We start from the raw sequence: 18,873 nt of genomic DNA on the forward strand, positions 1-18,873 counted from the left end.
AATTCTGTGTGCAGATGCACACCCTACCCTGAGCAGCACGAGTCAGAGAAGGATGGAATCATGGAGTGCTTTGGGTTGGAAAAACTCATCCTGTTCCACCCCCTGCCATGGCAGGGACACCTTCCACTATCCCAGGTTGCTCCAAGCCCTGCCAGCCTGGCCTTGGGCACTTGCAGAGATCGGGCAGCCCCGGCTTCTCTGGGCACCCTGTGCCAGGGCCTCAGCACCCTCACAGCGAGGAGTTTCTCCCCAGTATCTTATCTAAGCCTCTGTCAGTCTGAAGCCACTGAGTCCCACTCCAGCACTGGAAGTCCTGGTCTCAGTGTCTGAAGTGCCACTGGCATTTGAGGAGCGGAGTCCATTCCCTTTGCAGGCATTCCACAAATCCCCTTTGGAACCAAACTGGGCACTTTGCTGCAATGTTTTAGCAGCCACTGGTGGTGTTGGGGGGCTTAGAGCCTGAAGCCTGGAATCCCCTTTTGTGCTGTGGAGGGGACTGGCAGGAGGATCCTGTTCAGGGCAAACCCCACGGCCAGAGCCGCTCTGGGGCTGAGGCTGCTCCCTCTCCGTTTAGGCAAAGAAAACATCCTGTTTGTGCTCACTCACTTCTTGTCCTCGTGTAACTGTGGCTTGATTTTAGCTTGATAGCAAATGATTCTGTTTTCTTAGTGCTGTGTGTTTGATGGCTCCCCGTTTCTGGGAGATGGGAGGTTGTGAGTGCCGGGCAGGCTCTATGAGGAGCCTTGAAAGGCTGCAGGGCTGTTTGTTTTAATCCCTCCAAGGTTCCAGTCTTTCTTGTGGTTCTGATGTAATGTGAGAAATTAAAACAAAAGACAGCAGCCAGATGGTGCATCTCCAGGATCAGACAGATTAGTTTTTTAAAAGAGGGAAAAGTTTACAAATGCTTATTCTGGTCTCTAGAGTAATCACTCTAATAATAATCACTCCAGAGGGGATTCTCCCCCTCTGCTCAGCCCACCTGGAGTCTCCTGTCCACTTCTGGGGCCCCCACCACAACAAGGATGTGGAGCTGTTGGAGAAGGTCCAGAGGAGGCCACGAGGTTGATAAAAAAGGGACTGGAGCACCTCCCTTATGGAGACAGGCTGGGAGAGTTGGGAACGTTCAGCATGGAGAAGAGAAGGTGGTGTGGAGACCTCACAGCTCCTGCCAGTGTCTGAAAGGGCTACAGGGAATCTGGAAAAGGAGAATTCACCAGCGACTGCAGTGACAGGACAGGGGGAATGGGCCCAAACTGAAAGAGGGGAAGTTTAATTTATAGATATGGAGGAAATTCCTCCCTGTGAGGGTGGTGATTCCCTAGCACCTGGACCATGTCCACCCTTGTCTCAGTTTTTGGAGATCCCCATAGCAGCTGCTGCAGTGGACTCACTTTGTTTGCTGTTTGATTAGTTGAAGATGAGGCTCTGAGTTTGCACTTCCCCTTCACCCTTTGGGTTGGGAATTATCCCACTTTGTTCACATAAGTTGTTTTTTGTGGTTACAGAATATTTTCATGCACTCCCAGTTTCCCTTTTTAGTTTTTCACTGCTTTGATATTCCATTTAGATAGCTGCTGTGATCCAAGTTATTGCATTTAAATAGTGGATAGTGTAGGTCTCTGATCCCAAGGGAAACTGCAGAAGTTCTGTAATATGGAGCTTTGAAATCTTAATGTGCTCGTATTTATTGAGTTTCAGGTTTTCTTCAGCTGTGTTCAGGTGAAACCTTAATGGTACTGAAAAAAAAGCAAGCAGACCTCAAGTTGCAAAATTCCAGTGTGATTAAGTGAGGTTTCTTTGCTTGTTTTTAGGGGACATCACACAGAAGGGGTATGAGAAGAAGAGAGCGAAGCTGCTGGCTCCGTATGTTCCACAAACCCAAGGTAGGTCCTGGTTCTGGCTGGAATCACCTCCCACTCCCTTGGCTCCTCAAGGGCTCTGGATCAGTCATGAAGGTCCTCAAGAACCATTCTGGAAACATTCTCCAAAATATCTGTGCTGTGTCCTTCTTAATGCCTTGTTGGAGAAACATTAGGATTTTTATAATTTGTCACTTTATTTGGTCAGAGTAGCTGAAATCACCTCCTTTGGGTACAATTGTTTCCTTTGGTTCAGAGATCCAGAGCAGCTCGGCTGGTTGTGTGTGGGATAATTACATTTAATTGTAAACTGAAGGACATGGCTGAATGTGTGTCTAATCATTATTTTAGGGCTTACCCAGAATAATTGTCACTGATATGCTGAGATGTTCAGCCATTAAAAACTGATGTGTCTGCTTCTGATTTCAGGCAGTGACTGGCTATGACAGGGAGTCCTGAATGGACCTACTGGAATTTACTGAGCCTGGTCTACTGCCAAAAAAAAATTGATAAAGAGTAAAAGCTCAAAGTGCATTTATTGCCCATCAACACCACGGGACTGGGGGAAATGACAGCAGCTCCCTTCAGGCGCTTGATGGGGGAAAATAAAGTTGTCATGTGGCAACTTCCTGACTCTCCCACCCCAAACCACTGCCCAGTTCCTGCTCTCTAGCTGGTTCTCAGGTTGGATTTGGTTGTTTATTCATCTCAAGGTGGGGCTCTTTGAGATTGGGTTTTATACAGCGTATTCTGTCCGAGCTGAAGGAAGCAAGGCAAGCAAAAATGTAATTTAGCGTTCAAAATGGAGATTTTGTTACAAACAGCTCTCCAAGTGCTGAGGGCTCCCTGGAGCAGGATATGATGGGAATCTCAGAGACTTGGTTGCTGCCTATTTATCAAATCTATTTCTGTTACTTAAAGAAACCAAAAACTAATATGCACATGACTAATCCCTCTTGATAAGTAGGTATTTGTTGAGCAGGTTTTACAGTCCTCAGGCTAGCATTTGTGCCAGTGGAGATCTCGAGCCTGAGGAGGAAATGGGGAATCCTTGGGTAGTTCAGGAACTCTTGGCAGCTGACTATTCTGGAGTCTAAAGATGATACAATCCTGGCCCCAACCCTGGCACTGTGCACGTTTGATTTGTCTCAGAAAATGTTTAATTAGGAGGGGGGGAAAAGTGTTTGGCAAGACTGGGCTCTGCTCTGTTAATTGTGGGGCTCTGAGAGCTGCCAGTGGAGCTGAGGTCCAGGCAGAAGCCTGGCATGATGGAGGTCACCAATTAACCCAGAGGTTTGATTGCCCTTCCGGCCCAGCTCTGCAGCTTTTTATCCATCTCACAGCCAGCTGCCCCAGTGTCTGGGAACCTCTGTTGTAAAAACCCCGTGGAAGTCATGCGTGAGGGATTCAGAATCAGGTCACCTTGGTAATGAGAAGAAAATTCATTTAGTCCACAACAACAACAACAACAACAACAACAAAATACTTAGTGCTGGCATTTTGTGCCATTTCTGTGAGCACTGGACTGGTGTTGGCTGATGGAGTGTCTCCATTCCATGGATGTGAAATGAGAGGAAGGGAGGGAGGGTGACGTGTCAGGGCATGTCAGCAGGATCGTTTGGGACATTCTCACTGCTTGATCTGCTCTCCATTCACATGGCCTCAGGAGTTCAGGCAGCACTGTTAGTTACCTAAAGATGCATTTTTTTCCTGGTGCAATATCCATTAAGGTCCCTCTGGCTGCTAACTCCTAAAGTCTCTGCAATCTGCAGATCCCAAAATCTGAAGTCCCTAATTCCAGGGACTTCTCCACGATGGGGGTCAAGCACAGCAAATGAAGCCCATGGAGTTGGGCCAGGCGTCCCTGGGTTCTGGGAGTGTGTTCAGGCTGCCCTGGAAACCCTGGAGGCTCAAGCTGGTTATTTCCATGTTTTTATGGGTATGCAGCTTGAAAAGTAACATCTTCAAGGAATAGCCAGTCCAGCCCCAGCACTGCTGCTCCATTCTGTTTGCAGACAGTGGAGTTACAGGTTTGCAGCTGCTTCCTTGTGCATGTGGCACTTGTTCTCCTTGTTATTCATGCAAACATTTATCCTTGTTGATCTTCTAATGGTGCAGTCTCTGAATCTCTAAATCGTTGGCCCTTCACCAAAACACAGGGCTCACAAAGCAGTCAATTCTCATTAGAAACTGAAGACAGTCAACAAATCCATGGCATCCTTCAAAGCCAATCTAAAATAATTCATTTTTCATCTCTCTGTCATATTTGTCATGTTTCTGCCAGCAGAAAGTGCAGCTGTAGCAGGATTATTCTGAAGGGAGCTCTAAATAAATCACCTGTCACCTGCCAGGCTGGGCTCACTTGTGCTGCTTTGTTGTGTAACATCAGTGATTTACACTCTTTTCTCCTCCGTGTCTGAGCGCTTTGTGGGGCCACTGGAACGTGTTATTATGTCAGAGCAAAATATTGAAACAAAGAGCTTGTTCTCTGTGTGTCATGTCACTTAGAGCCACCTCTGATCCCTTCCTAACTGCAATGTCATGTTTGCCCTGTGATGCCCCATGGAGAGATGAGAGGCTTTTACAAGACTTACGAAAGAGAACTAAATATGAATTTAATAATTCATTTAAAATACTGTTAAATCTGCTGCTGACATCTAGTGGGTGCCTGAATTTGTAAATACTCAAGTGATCAGAAAACATGAAGCTTTTCTGTTTGGTCTGTGAAGTCGTGCTGGTTTTGGATCAAAATAAAACTGGGCTGGGTTTGGTGAAGGCAGATAAATGCTACAAAGATGTTAAACTGGTGATCAAGATGAGGAATTTAAAAAATATCTTTCTACAAGAGAGACACTGAGGGGCTGGGGTATGTGCAGAGATGGGCACAGAGCTGGGGAAGGGGCTGGGGAGCTCCTGAGGGAGCTGGGGGGCTCAGCCTGGAGAAAAGGAGGCTCAGGGGGGAATTTTCACTGCCCAACTCCCTGACAGAGGGGGGAGCCAGGTGGGGGTCACGGGCTTTGGGTTGGACATCAGGAGGAATTTCCCCGTGGAAAGGGGGGTCAGGAATTGGAGCTGCCCAGGGAGGGTTGGGGTGCCCGTCCCTGGAGGTGTCCAAGGAGGGGCTGCAGGTGGCACTCAGTGCTCTGGGCTGGTGACAAGGTGGGCATGGAGCACAGCTTGGACTCGATGAGGCTTTTCCAGCCTGAGGAATTGTGTAATCCATCCTGTGGAGATTCCTGCAAATCCAGGGTGATTTGCTGTTATTGGGAGTCCCTGAGCTCCAAGCATTCACCTGAAGTTGTTTACCTAAAACCACATGCCTCAAAAGCGGTGTGACTGGATTGGAAGCTCAGGATTTGTGGTTTCCTCTCCATTTCTCTGGTCCTTTGGTAGTTTGTGAGAATTCCAAAGCAGCACATACAGATGACACAGTTGCTCTTGGTTTTGCATGACTCCAGGTGACAGCCTGGAGGAAATTACAGCTGGGTGACCTCTGGGTTTTGGTTTTCAAAACTTCCCTCTGACACACAGATTCATTTTAGAATTGAATCTCCAGTAGCAACAATTCTGAGTTGCTCTTGCTGAATTATGTAAAATTATACTGTCTATCAGATTATCTATTTTCCTTCCTGTTTTAACAGGATAAACAAACTTTTCCTGGATGATAAAGCCACACACTAGACATGCTGTAAGCCAGAACCAGACAACTGGAGGTCTCATTGGGTTTGTGGTTAATGGGAACAGCAAAGGCTCTTACTGCTGGTTTATTATTGGGTTTTTTTACAGTAAATAACAAGCTGCTCACTGGGACACTGAGTGAAAAACCAGCTTTGTGACATCCATGACAGCCCTGTCATGGGAGAAGGGAAGAGTGTGGTCCAAAAAAGCTCCTTTTATTTCCCCCTCCCTGTTTTCCAGGGGTTGATCCAGCAGTACAGAAGGAATCCAAACCTCAGATGCCCGTTCCATCTGCAGCTCCAGCCTCAGCATCATCCTCCTCATCCTCATCCAAATTCCACCGAGCTCGCTCAGGGGGAGCCAGAGATGAACGTTACCGATCTGGTAAGGGCAGGGACAGGAGTTCCCTGGGTGGAAATTCACTTTTGTTCCAATCTTCTGGGGCCTGAAGGTGTCCTTGGATCACAGGCCCAGAGGGGCTGTTTTGCCTAACAAAAGCGTGGAGCCAGTTAACTCCACTGTACATGGAGCTCAGAGCTACGCACTGACCCAGCCCAGGGTTTGAAAACGAGAGAAGCTGCAGGGCTGAGGCATCCCCTTGGTGCTGTGCTGGTGCTGAGGCACTTCCCTCTCGCAGACATCCACACGGAAGCGGTCCAGGCGGCGCTGGCCAAGCACAAGGAGCAGAAGATGGCCCTGCCCATGCCCACCAAGCGCCGCTCCACCTTCGTCCAGTCCCCAGCAGACGCCTGCACTCCCCCAGGTGAGGCATAGAGCTAAAAACCTTATAAAAAAAAATTAAAATATTTATTTATTTGTATTTATTTTAAAATATTTCTTTATTTTTATTTATTTGTAAGGTTTATATTTTTATTTTAAATAGATATTTTTATTTTTATAATTTAAATATATATTATAATATATATTTATAATGTATAATATATATAATATATATAATTTTTATAATTTAAATATACAAATTTGTAGTTTTATTTATTTTTATTTATATTTATTTATTTTTATTTTAAATAGATATTTTTATTTTTATAATTTGAATATATATTATAATATATATTATAATATATAAAATATATTATATATATTATTTTTATAATTTAAATATATAAATTTATATTTTTATTTAAGATATATATTTTATTTAAAGTATATATTTTAAATAAAATTTACATTTTAAATAAAATTTACATTTTATTTTTATTTAAAATATCTATTTGTATCTTGTTATTTATTTGCTTCTTATTTTATTATAAATAATATATTTATAAAATAATTATAATAATTCTAATTAAATTTATATACAGTTATAATATATTTATAAAATTGTAACTTAAGCCTACTACTTCACCTAAGTAAAACTAACAGCCAGACTGTTATGTTCCCATGTAAAAAAAATTATAAAAATCAATGTACATAACAATCTATTCTTGTTTAAAAAAAACAGTTTGCACCTGTAAAGAAGGAAACTCTACCCCTAAGAATCCTTAAAGAAAATATGTAAACATCTGTGGAAAGAAAAAGCCTTAACACATACACACACACACACCCTCTAACCAATAAATTGAGTAGCAAAAAAGTTACTAGCCAATTAAACCAAATAACTTTTAAAACTATATAAAAATAGACTGTAGCATTAAAAATTCGGCTTTTCTGCATAAAAAAGCCCTCGAATCCTGTCTGTTTCTATTACAACGAGGCTGTGCTGGGCTGTCCAGGGGCTGCAGTGCTCCCTCCCAGTGTTGCAGCTCTTCAGGGAGTCTGTCAGTCCTCTCTCAGGGCTGGGAAGTGACCTCTCTTCCAGGAGTTCTTGAAGAACCATGTGGTGGGATCCTTGGGATGTCCTGGATGTCCTTGGTGGGATCCTTGGGATGCCCTGGATGTCCTTGGTGGGATCCTTGGGATGTCCTGGATGTCCTTGGTGGGATCCTTGGGATGTCCTGGATGTCCTTGGTGGGATCCTTGGGATGTCCTGGATGTCCTTGGATGGTCCTCGTGGGTCCAGCTCAGGGTGTCCCATGGTTCTGTGGTTCAGACTGGCCAGAGCTGAGCAGGTCTGGACTGAGGCCGCTTCTCCCTGTTTCTGATGGATAATTCACACCTTGGTTTCATGAATGGTTGATGCTCAGCACACAAGAGGAGGGTTTGCAGTGATGTTTGTTTCAGAGGGCTCTGGTGGGATTGCACAACTTGCAGGACTTCTCTCACCCCTGCCACGTGCTGGCTGCAGCAGAGTCCCTGGTGACACAGTGTCTGTCACCATGCATGTGCAGCAGAAATCAATAACCCTCTTTTTTCCAGCAGCTGGATGCACTGATGACAAACCAGTCCGTGTGGTTTTTGGCAGTGATTTCTATGTTGTGTCTCATTGTGCAGAAGCATCGCAGCCATTTGGATTGACAAAGTCATCCAAAATGTTATGAATCCACATCTCCTGGTGAATTCATAGCTCTGAAACTGCTCTGCTAGGCCACGTCACTCCTCCTCCTCCTCCTCCTCCTCCTCCTGATTTCCTGTTTTATCACACTTCCTTTTTCCCTTCCTTTCTCTGGGGGGCTGATGCATGTTCCTGGTGTCTGCTTGGGTCTCAGCTCTGTGCTCACTTGTCCAGGACTGCAGCACCTCCTGTGCTGGGGGAGTCACACCAGTCGAGGTCAGCACTCAAGCATGGCTGGAGTCAGCCTTTGCCTCAGCTCCTCACTCCGTTCCACTCTGGCAAGGGGGTGGAACATGATTTAGTACTTTGATTTACCACTCCAGTGTAGGCAGAAAAGCACTTTGAAGAACACCTAAATTTTAGGCCGAAGCCACCTGTGTGTTTGTATTTAGCACTGTACAACTCAACATCTCAAGAACTGAGTGCTTGCTTCATGGTAATTAAATAATTAGTTCACAATTTTGGGACAGCCGAGGTGTCTGTGCTCTGGGACACACAGGAAGCAGTTCCTTGCTGTAGATTTCTGTTTTGTTTTGGGGTTGGGCTTTTTGTTTGTTTTCTGCAATTGAAAGGGCCCCATTTAGAGCCCAGACAAAAGCATTTTCTGCTGTGGCCTTGGCACAGTTGTTTCCTGCGTTTTCTTTGTTCCTGGGACTTTGCAGTTTGACAACGACCCTGACCCTTCACTTTCCAGTTCAGAATGACCAGAGTTAGGCAAAACAGCATCTGATACTGTGGAATGTGAACGGAAAAGTAATGAGAGTTAAGTTCTAGGCTTGGAGACCCCAGGGGAAGGATGTTGTCTGAGGAGGTGAATCAAAACAGGGGTGAGTGTGTTCCCACCAACAATTCTGCTGCTTTAACCTCTGGTTTGGCCAATGTGGAAAACAGATCTTCCTGTGAAAGCCTGTGCTGTTGATATGTGATTGGAAAGAGCATGTTCAGTGCCATGTGCTTTTCCCTAAGCAGCTAGATTTTCTTTCTGCTTCCACACAGACACGTCTTCCGCCTCCGAGGACGAGGGCTCGCTCAGGCGCCAAGCTGCTCTCTCTGCTGCATTGCACCAGAGCTTACAGAATGCTGAGTCTTGGATCAACCGATCTGTTCAGGGGTCATCCACATCCTCATCAGCATCCTCTACACTTTCCCATGGAGAAGGCAAAGGGACCAGTGGGTCACTAGCTGATGTATTTGCCAATACTCGAATAGGTAGGAGCTGGGTACCAACAGAACAATCGCTTCGAGCGCAGACTGTGTTGATAAAGGCGGAGCTGTCCCTTGCGGAAGGGAAATTCAGAGCAAGAGTTTAGCTGCTGTTGATGGCACTTGCTAGGATTGGTTGGAGTTGCACCTTCACGTTGTTGTTTTCCTGAAGAGTTTCAGAAGGTTGAGGTGGTTGTAAAAGGGAGAGTGGGGAGCAGAAGCTTCTGGAAGCAGGGAAGACTCCAGGGACAGTGTGGACAGAGCAGGAGGCACAACTCTGTGTCGTGTGTTGCTTTATGTCTCCAGCTCTTGGGAGCTCCCGTGGGTACAAAGCTGCCCAGTGCAAGTGGCTTTTTCATCTGTGTCCTGACCAGCCCCTTAGGGGTGTCTGTGCCTGTGGAGTGGGGAAATGCTGTGTTCAACATCCTCATTTTGCTCTGAGCCCCCATGGTTTATTGTTTGCGTTAGATCAGGGAAGAAAAGGAACCAACTCCAGCTCTGTGTGTGAACAAATGAGCCTGTCATTAAAAAACAGGGTTAGAGGAGTAAAGCTTTAGCCCAGCTCTTCGTGGTTGTCTGAGGAATAACCAGAGCATCCAGGTACTGAGGAGATGGAGCAAAATCTACAGATCTGGATACCCCGGGCTCAGTTTTCTGAGGCTCTGAGGTGCTCCTTGCTGCTGATGCTTCTGTATGAAATGGCCAAGTTTGTTTTTGCTCTGTGTATGTTTGTCCTTTTTAGCTGCTGGTGAGGAAATTCCTGCACCGTAGGACATTGTCTGTATTTCATGTGCTCTCTGCTTCTGCTTAACTGGGTTGGGGCAAGCAGTGCTTAGAAGTGCTGGTGATTTTATCTTTCACTTATTTATCTTTTTATCGCTGTTATTTTTGTTTGTTTATTTGCTGGGATGCAAATTGTTTCCTGAAATGGAAAACTGAGGAGATTGCCCATAAAATGTAGTCAATATAATGAATGTCTTTGAAGCAGAGAGGCTGTTTTTAATTGGAGCATGCAGAAGGCCACATTACCTTTTACAATGAATTAAGGTAACACAGCTTTTTACTTCCAGAATATCCACTGTCTAATCTAATTAGTGTCTTATGCAAAATAGAAGCTTTGGATCTTTGTCAGGATTCTATTTGCCACATTCATACCTTGTTAACACCTGGTTTAAATGAATAGCACTCTCACATACACAATTCTGTACATCTCTCTCTTGAGAGCAATAAAAAGTCCTGCAGATGTTTGGATTGTACAAATCCACGCCCATTCCAGTGATTTTAGAAGTTCAGTGCATGAGAAATATTCCTTGCCACTGTGTCTCCAAAGGAATGCAGAAATGAGGGGTTTTTCCTCCTTAGAAAAAGGGAAATCAACACAGAATCAACCACAAAACCCTGTCAGTGGGAATTATTTGGGATTTGACTTCACACTATCTGTAAAACCCAACCCATGGTTTCAGATTTTTGGGTTTTTCCTTTGTAAGCAACAGTTGCTGGTGCTGTTAAGCCAGAATAGAATATTCTTGCCTCTATCAGATGGCTGAACCTGCTGGGTTGTGTAAAGAAACCCCACATTAGCAAAATCCCTCGTTCAAGAGGCAGTTCATGGGAGAATTCCTGCAGGATGCAGTTGCAGCCTTGGCTGAAAGGCAGGACAGTGTCTTGCAGCTTGAAGCAGAAGTAAGACCCAGCTCATGCTATTCACTGGATTTGTTCTGTGGCTGCTGGACCAGCTCTGTAACCACCCAGCTGGAAGGGATTGAAACCCAACACACAATTTTTGCTGATCTGCTTTGGTCAAATTCCCACATGTTTTGTTTTCAAAAGCCCTCACTCACAAAAAAGCTAAATAGTAGAATTCTAGCAAGAGAGATCAGTGCATAGGTGAGGGAGGGATTTGTTCTGGACTTTGGATGTTTCAGAGTTCATGTGAATCACAAACTTTAAAAGAATTATTTATTTTTTTTACAGTACTGAATGTCAAGAGATTGAGCTTCAAGGTTAGAAACCAAGAACAGGAATTCTGTTTTGCTGAAGCACTTTCCTGACATGGACACAACCTTGTGCCTTTGGTTTTTGGTTTCCAGAGCAGATGCTGTGCCTCTCCTAGAGCTGCTGAACCTTTAGGAATCAGTGTGTTTAGCATTAATGAGGGTTCCCATACATCCAACCATTCAACCCTTAGGATTATTGGGAACAGGTGACTGACACCGAAATAATAAAAGGTGTATTTAGCAGCTTTCTTCTTTTTCTAGAAAGTTTCTCAGTCCCTCCAGATGTCACAGCAACTACCTCCACCCCCTCACCACGGCCAGCAGCCATCGACCTCCCTCCCTCTGGGATTGTCAAGGGGATGCACAAGGGATCCAACCGCTCCAGTCTCATGGACACTGCCGATGGTACGGAGCCCTCGGGCACCCGGGGCTGCCAGCAGGGCCCAGAGAGGCCTTAAATCACATCAGTTGTTCTCCCAGCTCTGGGTGATCTCAGAATTCACAGAATCGCTGTGAATCACAGAAGAGCCCTTCCAGTCATGGAGCCCAGCCCAGCCCCAGCACCTCAGCTCAACCCTGGCCCCCAGTACCACATCCAGGCTTTGTGAAACACCCCAGGGATGGTGACTGCACCACCTCCCCGGGCAGCTGTTCCAGAGCTTTATCTCCATTTCTGTAAAAACTTTTTCCTGATATCCAACCTGTATTTCCCTTGGTGCAGCTTGAGGCTGTGTGCTCTGGCTGTGTCAGAGCTGCCTGGAGAAAGAGCCCAGCCCCAGCTGAGCACAGCCACCTTTCAGGGAGTTGTACAGAGTGATGAGGTCACCTCTGAGTCTCCTTTTCTCCAGGCTAAACACCCCCAGCTCCCTCAGCTGTTATCTCATTTACCTCTTCACAAAATCAGAATGGTTTTGGTTTTGCATTAAGGTGTTACTGAGCTGCAGTTGTGGTGTTGGCATTCTGGAGGAATTCCTTCATGGATGGGGTGGTCAGGCTTTGGAAGTGCCCAGGGAGGTGGTGGAGCCCCAAACCCCTGCAGGTGAATGGGAAGGACTGGACATGGGCACTCATTGCTCTTTCCCTCCAGGTGTTCCTGTGAGCAGCAGAGTCTCCACAAAAATTCAGCAGTTGCTGAACACCTTGAAAAGACCTAAAAGACCACCCCTGAAAGAATTCTTTGTGGATGATTTTGAAGAAATTGTGGAAGGTAATAGCACAAATAGTGATTTTATGCACATTTGTTACAACTGGATACTCTGGGAGTTGAGTTCTTTTTGCTGTTGCTCTCAAGGTTGGCTCAGATTCACTCTTTGCAGCAGCCTCCATGAGCAGTCTGACACAAAACCAGTGTTTGAAGTAATTCACTGTTCTGCTGAGTGAATTACTTAAAAAAAAAATTAAATAGATTTTAAAACCCCTTTCATTTACTACTTTTTTTTAATTTCCCAAAGGGGATTGTCCTCACTGGTAATTTTATTCCAGCATTATTCTTAAGTAAAGTTTTCTTTTCTGCAGTCTGTGTTCTTTTCCTTACTGATGTGTTGAACACCTTTGAACAACATCCCGTGAGAAGCCTCTGTTCATGGTCTCTTGTTCTGTGCAAGACTTCCCAGGAAAAGGGATGGAATGGCTTTTTAAATGCTTTTCCTCATTCCTTTAGGTTTATTTTCAGTTTATTTCAAACTGAACTGTCGGGCGATACACGGGCAAGGACGGGGAATATTATTTTACTTGGATTATATTAGAAATGCCAACAGATTCTGGAAATAACATTGAATTTTCTCAGTTCCCCAGCCTGACCCCAACCAGCCCAAGCCCGAGGGCCGGCAGATGACCCCGGTGAAGGGGGAGCCCCTGGGAGTGGTCTGTAACTGGCCTCCTGCCCTGGAAGCAGCTCTGCAGCGCTGGGGAACCACTCAGGCCAAGTGTCCCTGCCTGACAGCCCTGGATGTGACAGGAAAACCAGTTTATACCCTCACATATGGTGAGTCGAGCCTCCCCTGCCCTCCCCTGCTCAGCTGCTGCCAGAGAGCAGCACAGGGCTCCCGGGTTCACCGGGGTTGTGAAAACCTTCCTGGGCTTTGCCAGGGTTGTGGACAGAGCAGTGGAAGTGTAGGTGGTAAAAAAAGCCAAGGTGGGAGCTGTTCCTGCTTGATCCAGAGCTCTGCAAGTCTCTGTTCTCTGCCTTCCAGGCAAGCTGTGGAGCAGAAGTCTCAAGCTGGCCTACACCCTGCTTAATAAACTGGGGACCAAAAACGAACCTGTGTTAAAACCTGGAGACAGGGTAAGGACTTTGGGACTCTCTGGAGTAACACCAGGGCTTTGGGGGCTGGAGCTTTCCACTGACACCACAGTGAGGCTCTGACCCCAGGGCCAAGGCTGCTTGGGACAGAAATTGCTGTGATTTTTCAGGGGTCCTGCCTCCCCTGTGAGCAGCTCCTTGTGTCTTGGCTGTGTGTGAGCCTTCACATGCCTGGGGACTGTGTGAGGGGCTCAGGCACATTCCACGCATTCTGTGTGAGGAGGAGTGGGAAATAACACCAAGTTTTCCTAGCTTCGGTCGCTCTAGATGTGGATTTTGAAATGTTCACTTGTGGGTTGCAGGTAGCCCTTGTGTATCCCAACAACGACCCCGTGATGTTCATGGTGGCATTTTATGGCTGTCTCCTGGCTGAGGTGATCCCAGTGCCTATAGAGGTACCTCTTACCAGAAAGGTAACGTTGATGGAACTTGGAGGAGTGATGTGGGATGGAAACCAAGTCAGGCCATAGCCTCTGACAGCATTTCACAGCCTCCAGCTGCTGCCTGAGCAGCTCTGTACCAACGAGGACTTTCGGGAGCTTGGCATTTAAAAATGGAAAAACATATTGATCAGAGCTGTGCTGAGCAGCTGGAGATGGTCAATTCTCCTAAATGATGCAGCCTCCACTTCCTTACTGCAAATAATTTATACAGAACAGATCAGAGTGTGGATCTACCCCCTGGTTGATGGGAGAGGACTCAGTCCAGCCTTGCTGAGCTCTGCCAGGCTCTGATTTTGCTGGACATGGAGGTGCTCAGCGTTCCTGAAGACATTGAGGCACTTTTTGTAAATTATTTGCCCAGCAAAGTGTTTTCTTTACCCTTACCAGAATTTTTGCACTGTTGCCATGTTATTGCTGTGTCAAGAGCTGTGTGAAACAATGGGATTTCATAAGAGTAACAAAAACAATGGGGTCATGGCAAACACTATGGCAGGAGAGGTGGCAGTGAGCTGGGAGCTGGTCTGACAGGTGGCAGTGAGCTCAGGGAACACTCAGGGACTCACAGAGCTTTGATTTCATTCTCTGCACTGTGACAGACTGCTATAGCAACCAAATGCAAAATTAAAACTTCTCCAGTCTTTGCCCAATCAGTTTCTGAGTGAGCCTCCTCATTTTATCATTGTGCAACAGAAATTGGCTCCAGGGGATGGAGAGGTCTCGTTATCCCAGTGTAATTACATGTTTGGCTTTTTTTGCCTCTCAATTCCTCTTTGCAGCATCTGGGCTTCCTTTGATGCCAGGAGATGGGGTGAGCTCCATGCCTGGGTGCTGGGCAGGAGCTCTTTTTCCCCCTGCATTTCACATCCAGTGCATTCTAATCTTGCCAGCGCCATGTTTCATGGGGTCACAGCATGGTTTGAGTTGGAAGGGACCTTAGGGACCATCCAGTTCCATCCTTTGCCATGGGCAGGGACACCTTCCAGTGGCCCAAGTCCTTCCAGTTGTGATTCTGTGATCCTGTGTGGAAATGGGTTGTTTTCTTCTTTTCCTTGCCATTCCTTCCCCCAGTCCCCAAAGCATTGTCAAGCCTTGGGTTTCAGTAAGGGAAAGCTGACTTTTGTCATCTTTGAGCAGGAGTGACTTCTCCCCTCTTCCCTCAGGATGCTGGTGGGCAGCAGATTGGTTTCCTGCTGGGGAGCTGTGGCATTGCTCTGGCCCTCACCACTGAAGTGTGTCTGAAAGGGCTCCCAAAAACCCAGAATGGAGAAATTGTGCAGTTTAAAGGTGAGCTGGTTACAGACTGGCTTTTGATTGTACTTCTGCTGCAGCTGAACCACCTGAAAGGAGCTGTCAGGGCTCTGAAGGCACTTGGAGGGTAAAGGGGCAACTCCTGATCCCATCAGCAAAACGTGTAGGATTTGTTTGTGGTGTCTGACACAGCTGCTCTGCTCTTGTGGGGCTCACAAGGAGCCACCCCCCAACCAGGCTTGTGCTCAGGTCCCTTCAGTGGCATTTGGCAGGTTCCAAGGCAGTTTTATTCACAAGCTTTATTTAGGAATGCTGCAGGGATCTTCCCTGAGGAGAGGAAGTACCTGGTTGCCCACTGAACTCCCTGATGAGAAATGAGAGGAACCTTCTGGCTGGTGGCTGGGCTTGGCTTGGAATTTAGCTTGTGTAACTGAACTTGGACAAATGATGGGGTTTAGTGTATTCTTGCAGAATATAAATCCCTCAATAAATAAACTGATATTAATGTACCGTTTAATTTTGGCTCCAGGTTGGCCCAGACTCAAATGGGTTGTGACAGATTCAAAATATCTCTCCAAATCTCCCAAGGACTGGCAGCCCAACATCTCAGCAGCAGGAACTGAGCCAGCATATATTGAGGTAAGTGCTGAATGGGGAATAGAAAGTACCTTCTGTGAGCTGAATTTAATGTTCTAATCACCAGAGGGAGAATAGTTTCACCTCACTCCCTTCAAATTCCCACTTCCCTGCCACTGAAACAAGCCTTTCACTGGGGACATCCTGCTGTGAAGCTCATTTTGGGTTTGAATCCCTCTGTGGCCTTGAGCACTGCTTGGAATAAGTTGGAGAATTGTTTTTGTTCCAAGAAAGTGAGGGATGGAGACAGCTGAGCTCTGAGGTGGTGCTTGATAACCCCATTTCTGCCAGTGCTTGAGCCAGCAGCACTGGAATTCTCTGGTCTTGCAGTAATGCTGATTTTTGTTCCTATGCCAGAAGGTAACTTGTAGGGATTGTGTTGGTTTCCTCAGCTTTTATTGACACAGGGCAATTGAGAGGTGTTTTAAAAGATTTTATTCTATTATCAGTCTTGATGAGTAGCAAGACACAAGGAATGTAAACCTCAGTGCCATTCTATCAGAAGCTAACTCGTTTTCTGGTTACAATACCTTATAAATTACAGTAGCCTTTTTCAGCTTAAATGCTGCTGTTACTTCTAACACCAATCACCTCTGTTTTTTCCTACCTGGTCCTGCTACAATGCATCTTTCTCAGTTCGAATTCTCTAAAATTATGTAAGCTTTCTATCAAATTTTAAAAATTCCTTACAAATCCATTTCCCACAGAATTGCAGCAGTTTCAGTGGTGGTTTAGCCACTCTGAAACACAGATTGGTTTTTCAGTTTGTTACAGGGGCAGGAGGAGATGTTGTGAGCAGCAGTGACACTGAAATAAACACAACATTCATTTTTTTCCTCCCATCTCCATGGAGATTTTCCATGTGTGCCACCACAACCACCATCTCCTCAGGTCTAAGCTTTCACACAGAGAGAAAACTTTTTATTTCCACGTGGATCCTGTGATTTAACCTCCTTAATTTCTCTCCTCCTGAACTCCCTTTAACCTCTGTCCTCGCAGTACAAGACCAGCAAGGAGGGCAGTGTCATGGGTGTCACCGTGTCCCGTGTGGCCATGCTGGCCCACTGCCAGGCCTTGTCCCAGGCCTGCAACTACTCTGAAGGTGGGTGAGGGCACAGAGCATCAAAGGTTGACAGCGTTGAGTGGTTGCCTCTCACGTCTTCAACAGCTGCCTCTGAGTAACCAATATTTACTTCCAAAAATAAAAATAAAATTTGAAAGTGTAGATTAATTCTCCCCCCTCCCCCCAAAAGTAAAAATTAGCTGTGGTGTTTTTCCATCCAAAATGGCATCGTTTTCACTGCCATGATGAAGAGGAATAAAAAGGGGGATTTATATAATTTCTGTGAATTTACTGAGTCTGTTTTGATGCACCAAAAGAGGAACAAATGAATGAAAAATGGAGCATTTTCCACCAAGCTGGAGTCCCCTCTCACTGCACTGATGGCCCATAGAAATATCTTTCATTGCTGATATTGTGTAAATACCAAAGTTTCTGGGGCAGGGGCTGTTCTGGTCCTATGAGGGTTTTTGGGAAAGCCAGAAATGGAGGTTGGAAGGTGCTGGTGGTAATCCAGAGGGTTTTGCTGTGGGTTGTGGTTTATTCTGGTCTGCCTTGTAAATCTAAGCTAATCCCTACATCCACGAGTGAAACTATTTATAGAGCTGTAGCTCACACAGGTTTAAAATGCAAAGTTTGCCTTCAGAATCCATCACTTGGGCTCCCATCACTGCCGAGCTCCCCTTCCCTGCCCTGCTCCAGACCCTTCCTGTCCTGCTGGTGCACACCTCAGGCTGGAATGTGATTTCCAGCTGGCAGCTGGATTTCCAGATGTGATTTCCTTGCAGCTCTCTGGGCGTGTTCCTGCTCAGGCATGGACGTGCAGTTGTTACTGTGCAATCACACAGGGCCCTGGGCTGCCCCTGGAGCAGGGCAGGGATGCTCATCCTTGTGCAGATTCCAGAATTAGTGATGGGCACAGCTGTGCTGGCACGTTGCACTTGACAGCTTCACCTTTCTTTTCCCAGGTGAAACGATAGTGAATGTGTTGGATTTTAAGAAGGATGCAGGGCTGTGGCACGGCATTCTAACGGTGAGTCGCTTCCAGAGCTCTCTGCAATGACAGATTAATGATTACATGGGATAGTAGGAAAAATTTCTTCCCTGTGAGGGTGAACAGGCCCTGGCAAAGGGTGCCCAGAGAAGCTGGGATCCCTGCAAGTGCCCAAGGCCAGGTTGGATGGGGCTTGGAGCACCTGGGATGGTGGAAGGTGTCCCTGCTCATGGCAGGGTGGCACTGGATGAGCTTTAAGGTCCCTCCCAACCCAAACCATTCCAGAATTTCATGATTTTATGGTAACAGTAGCATTTGAGTCCATGGCTGGGAACATTACCTGTTAAAACAATCATTTCTCTTCCTGCCAAATCTCCAGTTCTCTGGGGGAACAACAGAATCGTCCTGACTAAACCTCTGTCAACTCCTGAAGTTGATGAGCACTGGGGGTGGCTCTTATTTCTAATAACTCAATGAAAGCTTTGGGATCCCTTTGCTAACAATCTTTTTCCTGTTTTTCAGAATGTAATGAACAAGCTGCACACTATCAGCGTGCCCTATTCTGTGATGAAAACCTGTCCTCTCTCATGGGTGCAGAGGGTTCACGCCCACAAAGGTAACTTGGGGGGATCCACAACTTCAGCTTGGAGTTCTCAGGATCCAGGAGTGAGGGGCATTAAAATCTCAAATGCCTTAAACCCTTCTTGCTCCTCCATGACAAATCTCAGGGGCCAAGAGTTTCACTAATATCCAAAGGCAGTTGATTTTTATTTTGCAGTGTTAGATATGATTTTCTAGATGCAGTGATTTTCTAGATCCTCAGGCAGGGCTGGAGCTCATGTCTGTAGCACTCAGTGGAAGATTTTAAGCCCCCAGTCGTGTGCATACTTGTAAAACTCCTTGCATTGGTGACCTGCCAGAGGTTGGAACAGGAATGTGACAGCTTGGGAGGACAGGGGACTTTGCCATTTATTTCTGTGCACAAAGACCTGATGCCATGT

General features: G+C 46.1%; 1 protein-coding gene across 3 annotated transcripts in view; it reads left to right on the plus strand.

Moving 5' to 3' along the window:
* The window catches only part of DIP2B (disco interacting protein 2 homolog B), a 61,478-nt gene that overhangs the window by 24,131 nt on the left and 18,474 nt on the right, over positions 1–18,873 (plus strand). Inside the window, exons 2-15 of one of the 3 annotated variants that reach the window (XM_066567761.1) lie at positions 1,812–1,883; positions 5,778–5,921; positions 6,175–6,300; positions 8,986–9,198; positions 11,451–11,594; positions 12,277–12,396; positions 12,976–13,173; positions 13,382–13,473; positions 13,794–13,904; positions 15,095–15,218; positions 15,712–15,821; positions 16,818–16,920; positions 17,847–17,911; positions 18,395–18,488. In XM_066567761.1, coding sequence (XP_066423858.1) covers positions 1,812–1,883; positions 5,778–5,921; positions 6,175–6,300; positions 8,986–9,198; positions 11,451–11,594; positions 12,277–12,396; positions 12,976–13,173; positions 13,382–13,473; positions 13,794–13,904; positions 15,095–15,218; positions 15,712–15,821; positions 16,818–16,920; positions 17,847–17,911; positions 18,395–18,488 — 1,716 coding nt within the window. The remainder of the gene's footprint in view (positions 1–1,811; positions 1,884–5,777; positions 5,922–6,174; positions 6,301–8,985; positions 9,199–11,450; positions 11,595–12,276; positions 12,397–12,975; positions 13,174–13,381; positions 13,474–13,793; positions 13,905–15,094; positions 15,219–15,711; positions 15,822–16,817; positions 16,921–17,846; positions 17,912–18,394; positions 18,489–18,873) is intronic. The other 2 variants (XM_066567762.1, XM_066567763.1) reach the window with 2 other exon arrangements.

Source organism: Molothrus aeneus, chromosome 30, assembly GCF_037042795.1.
Source record: "Molothrus aeneus isolate 106 chromosome 30, BPBGC_Maene_1.0, whole genome shotgun sequence".
In the NCBI taxonomy this organism is placed as follows: Eukaryota; Metazoa; Chordata; class Aves; order Passeriformes; family Icteridae; genus Molothrus; species Molothrus aeneus.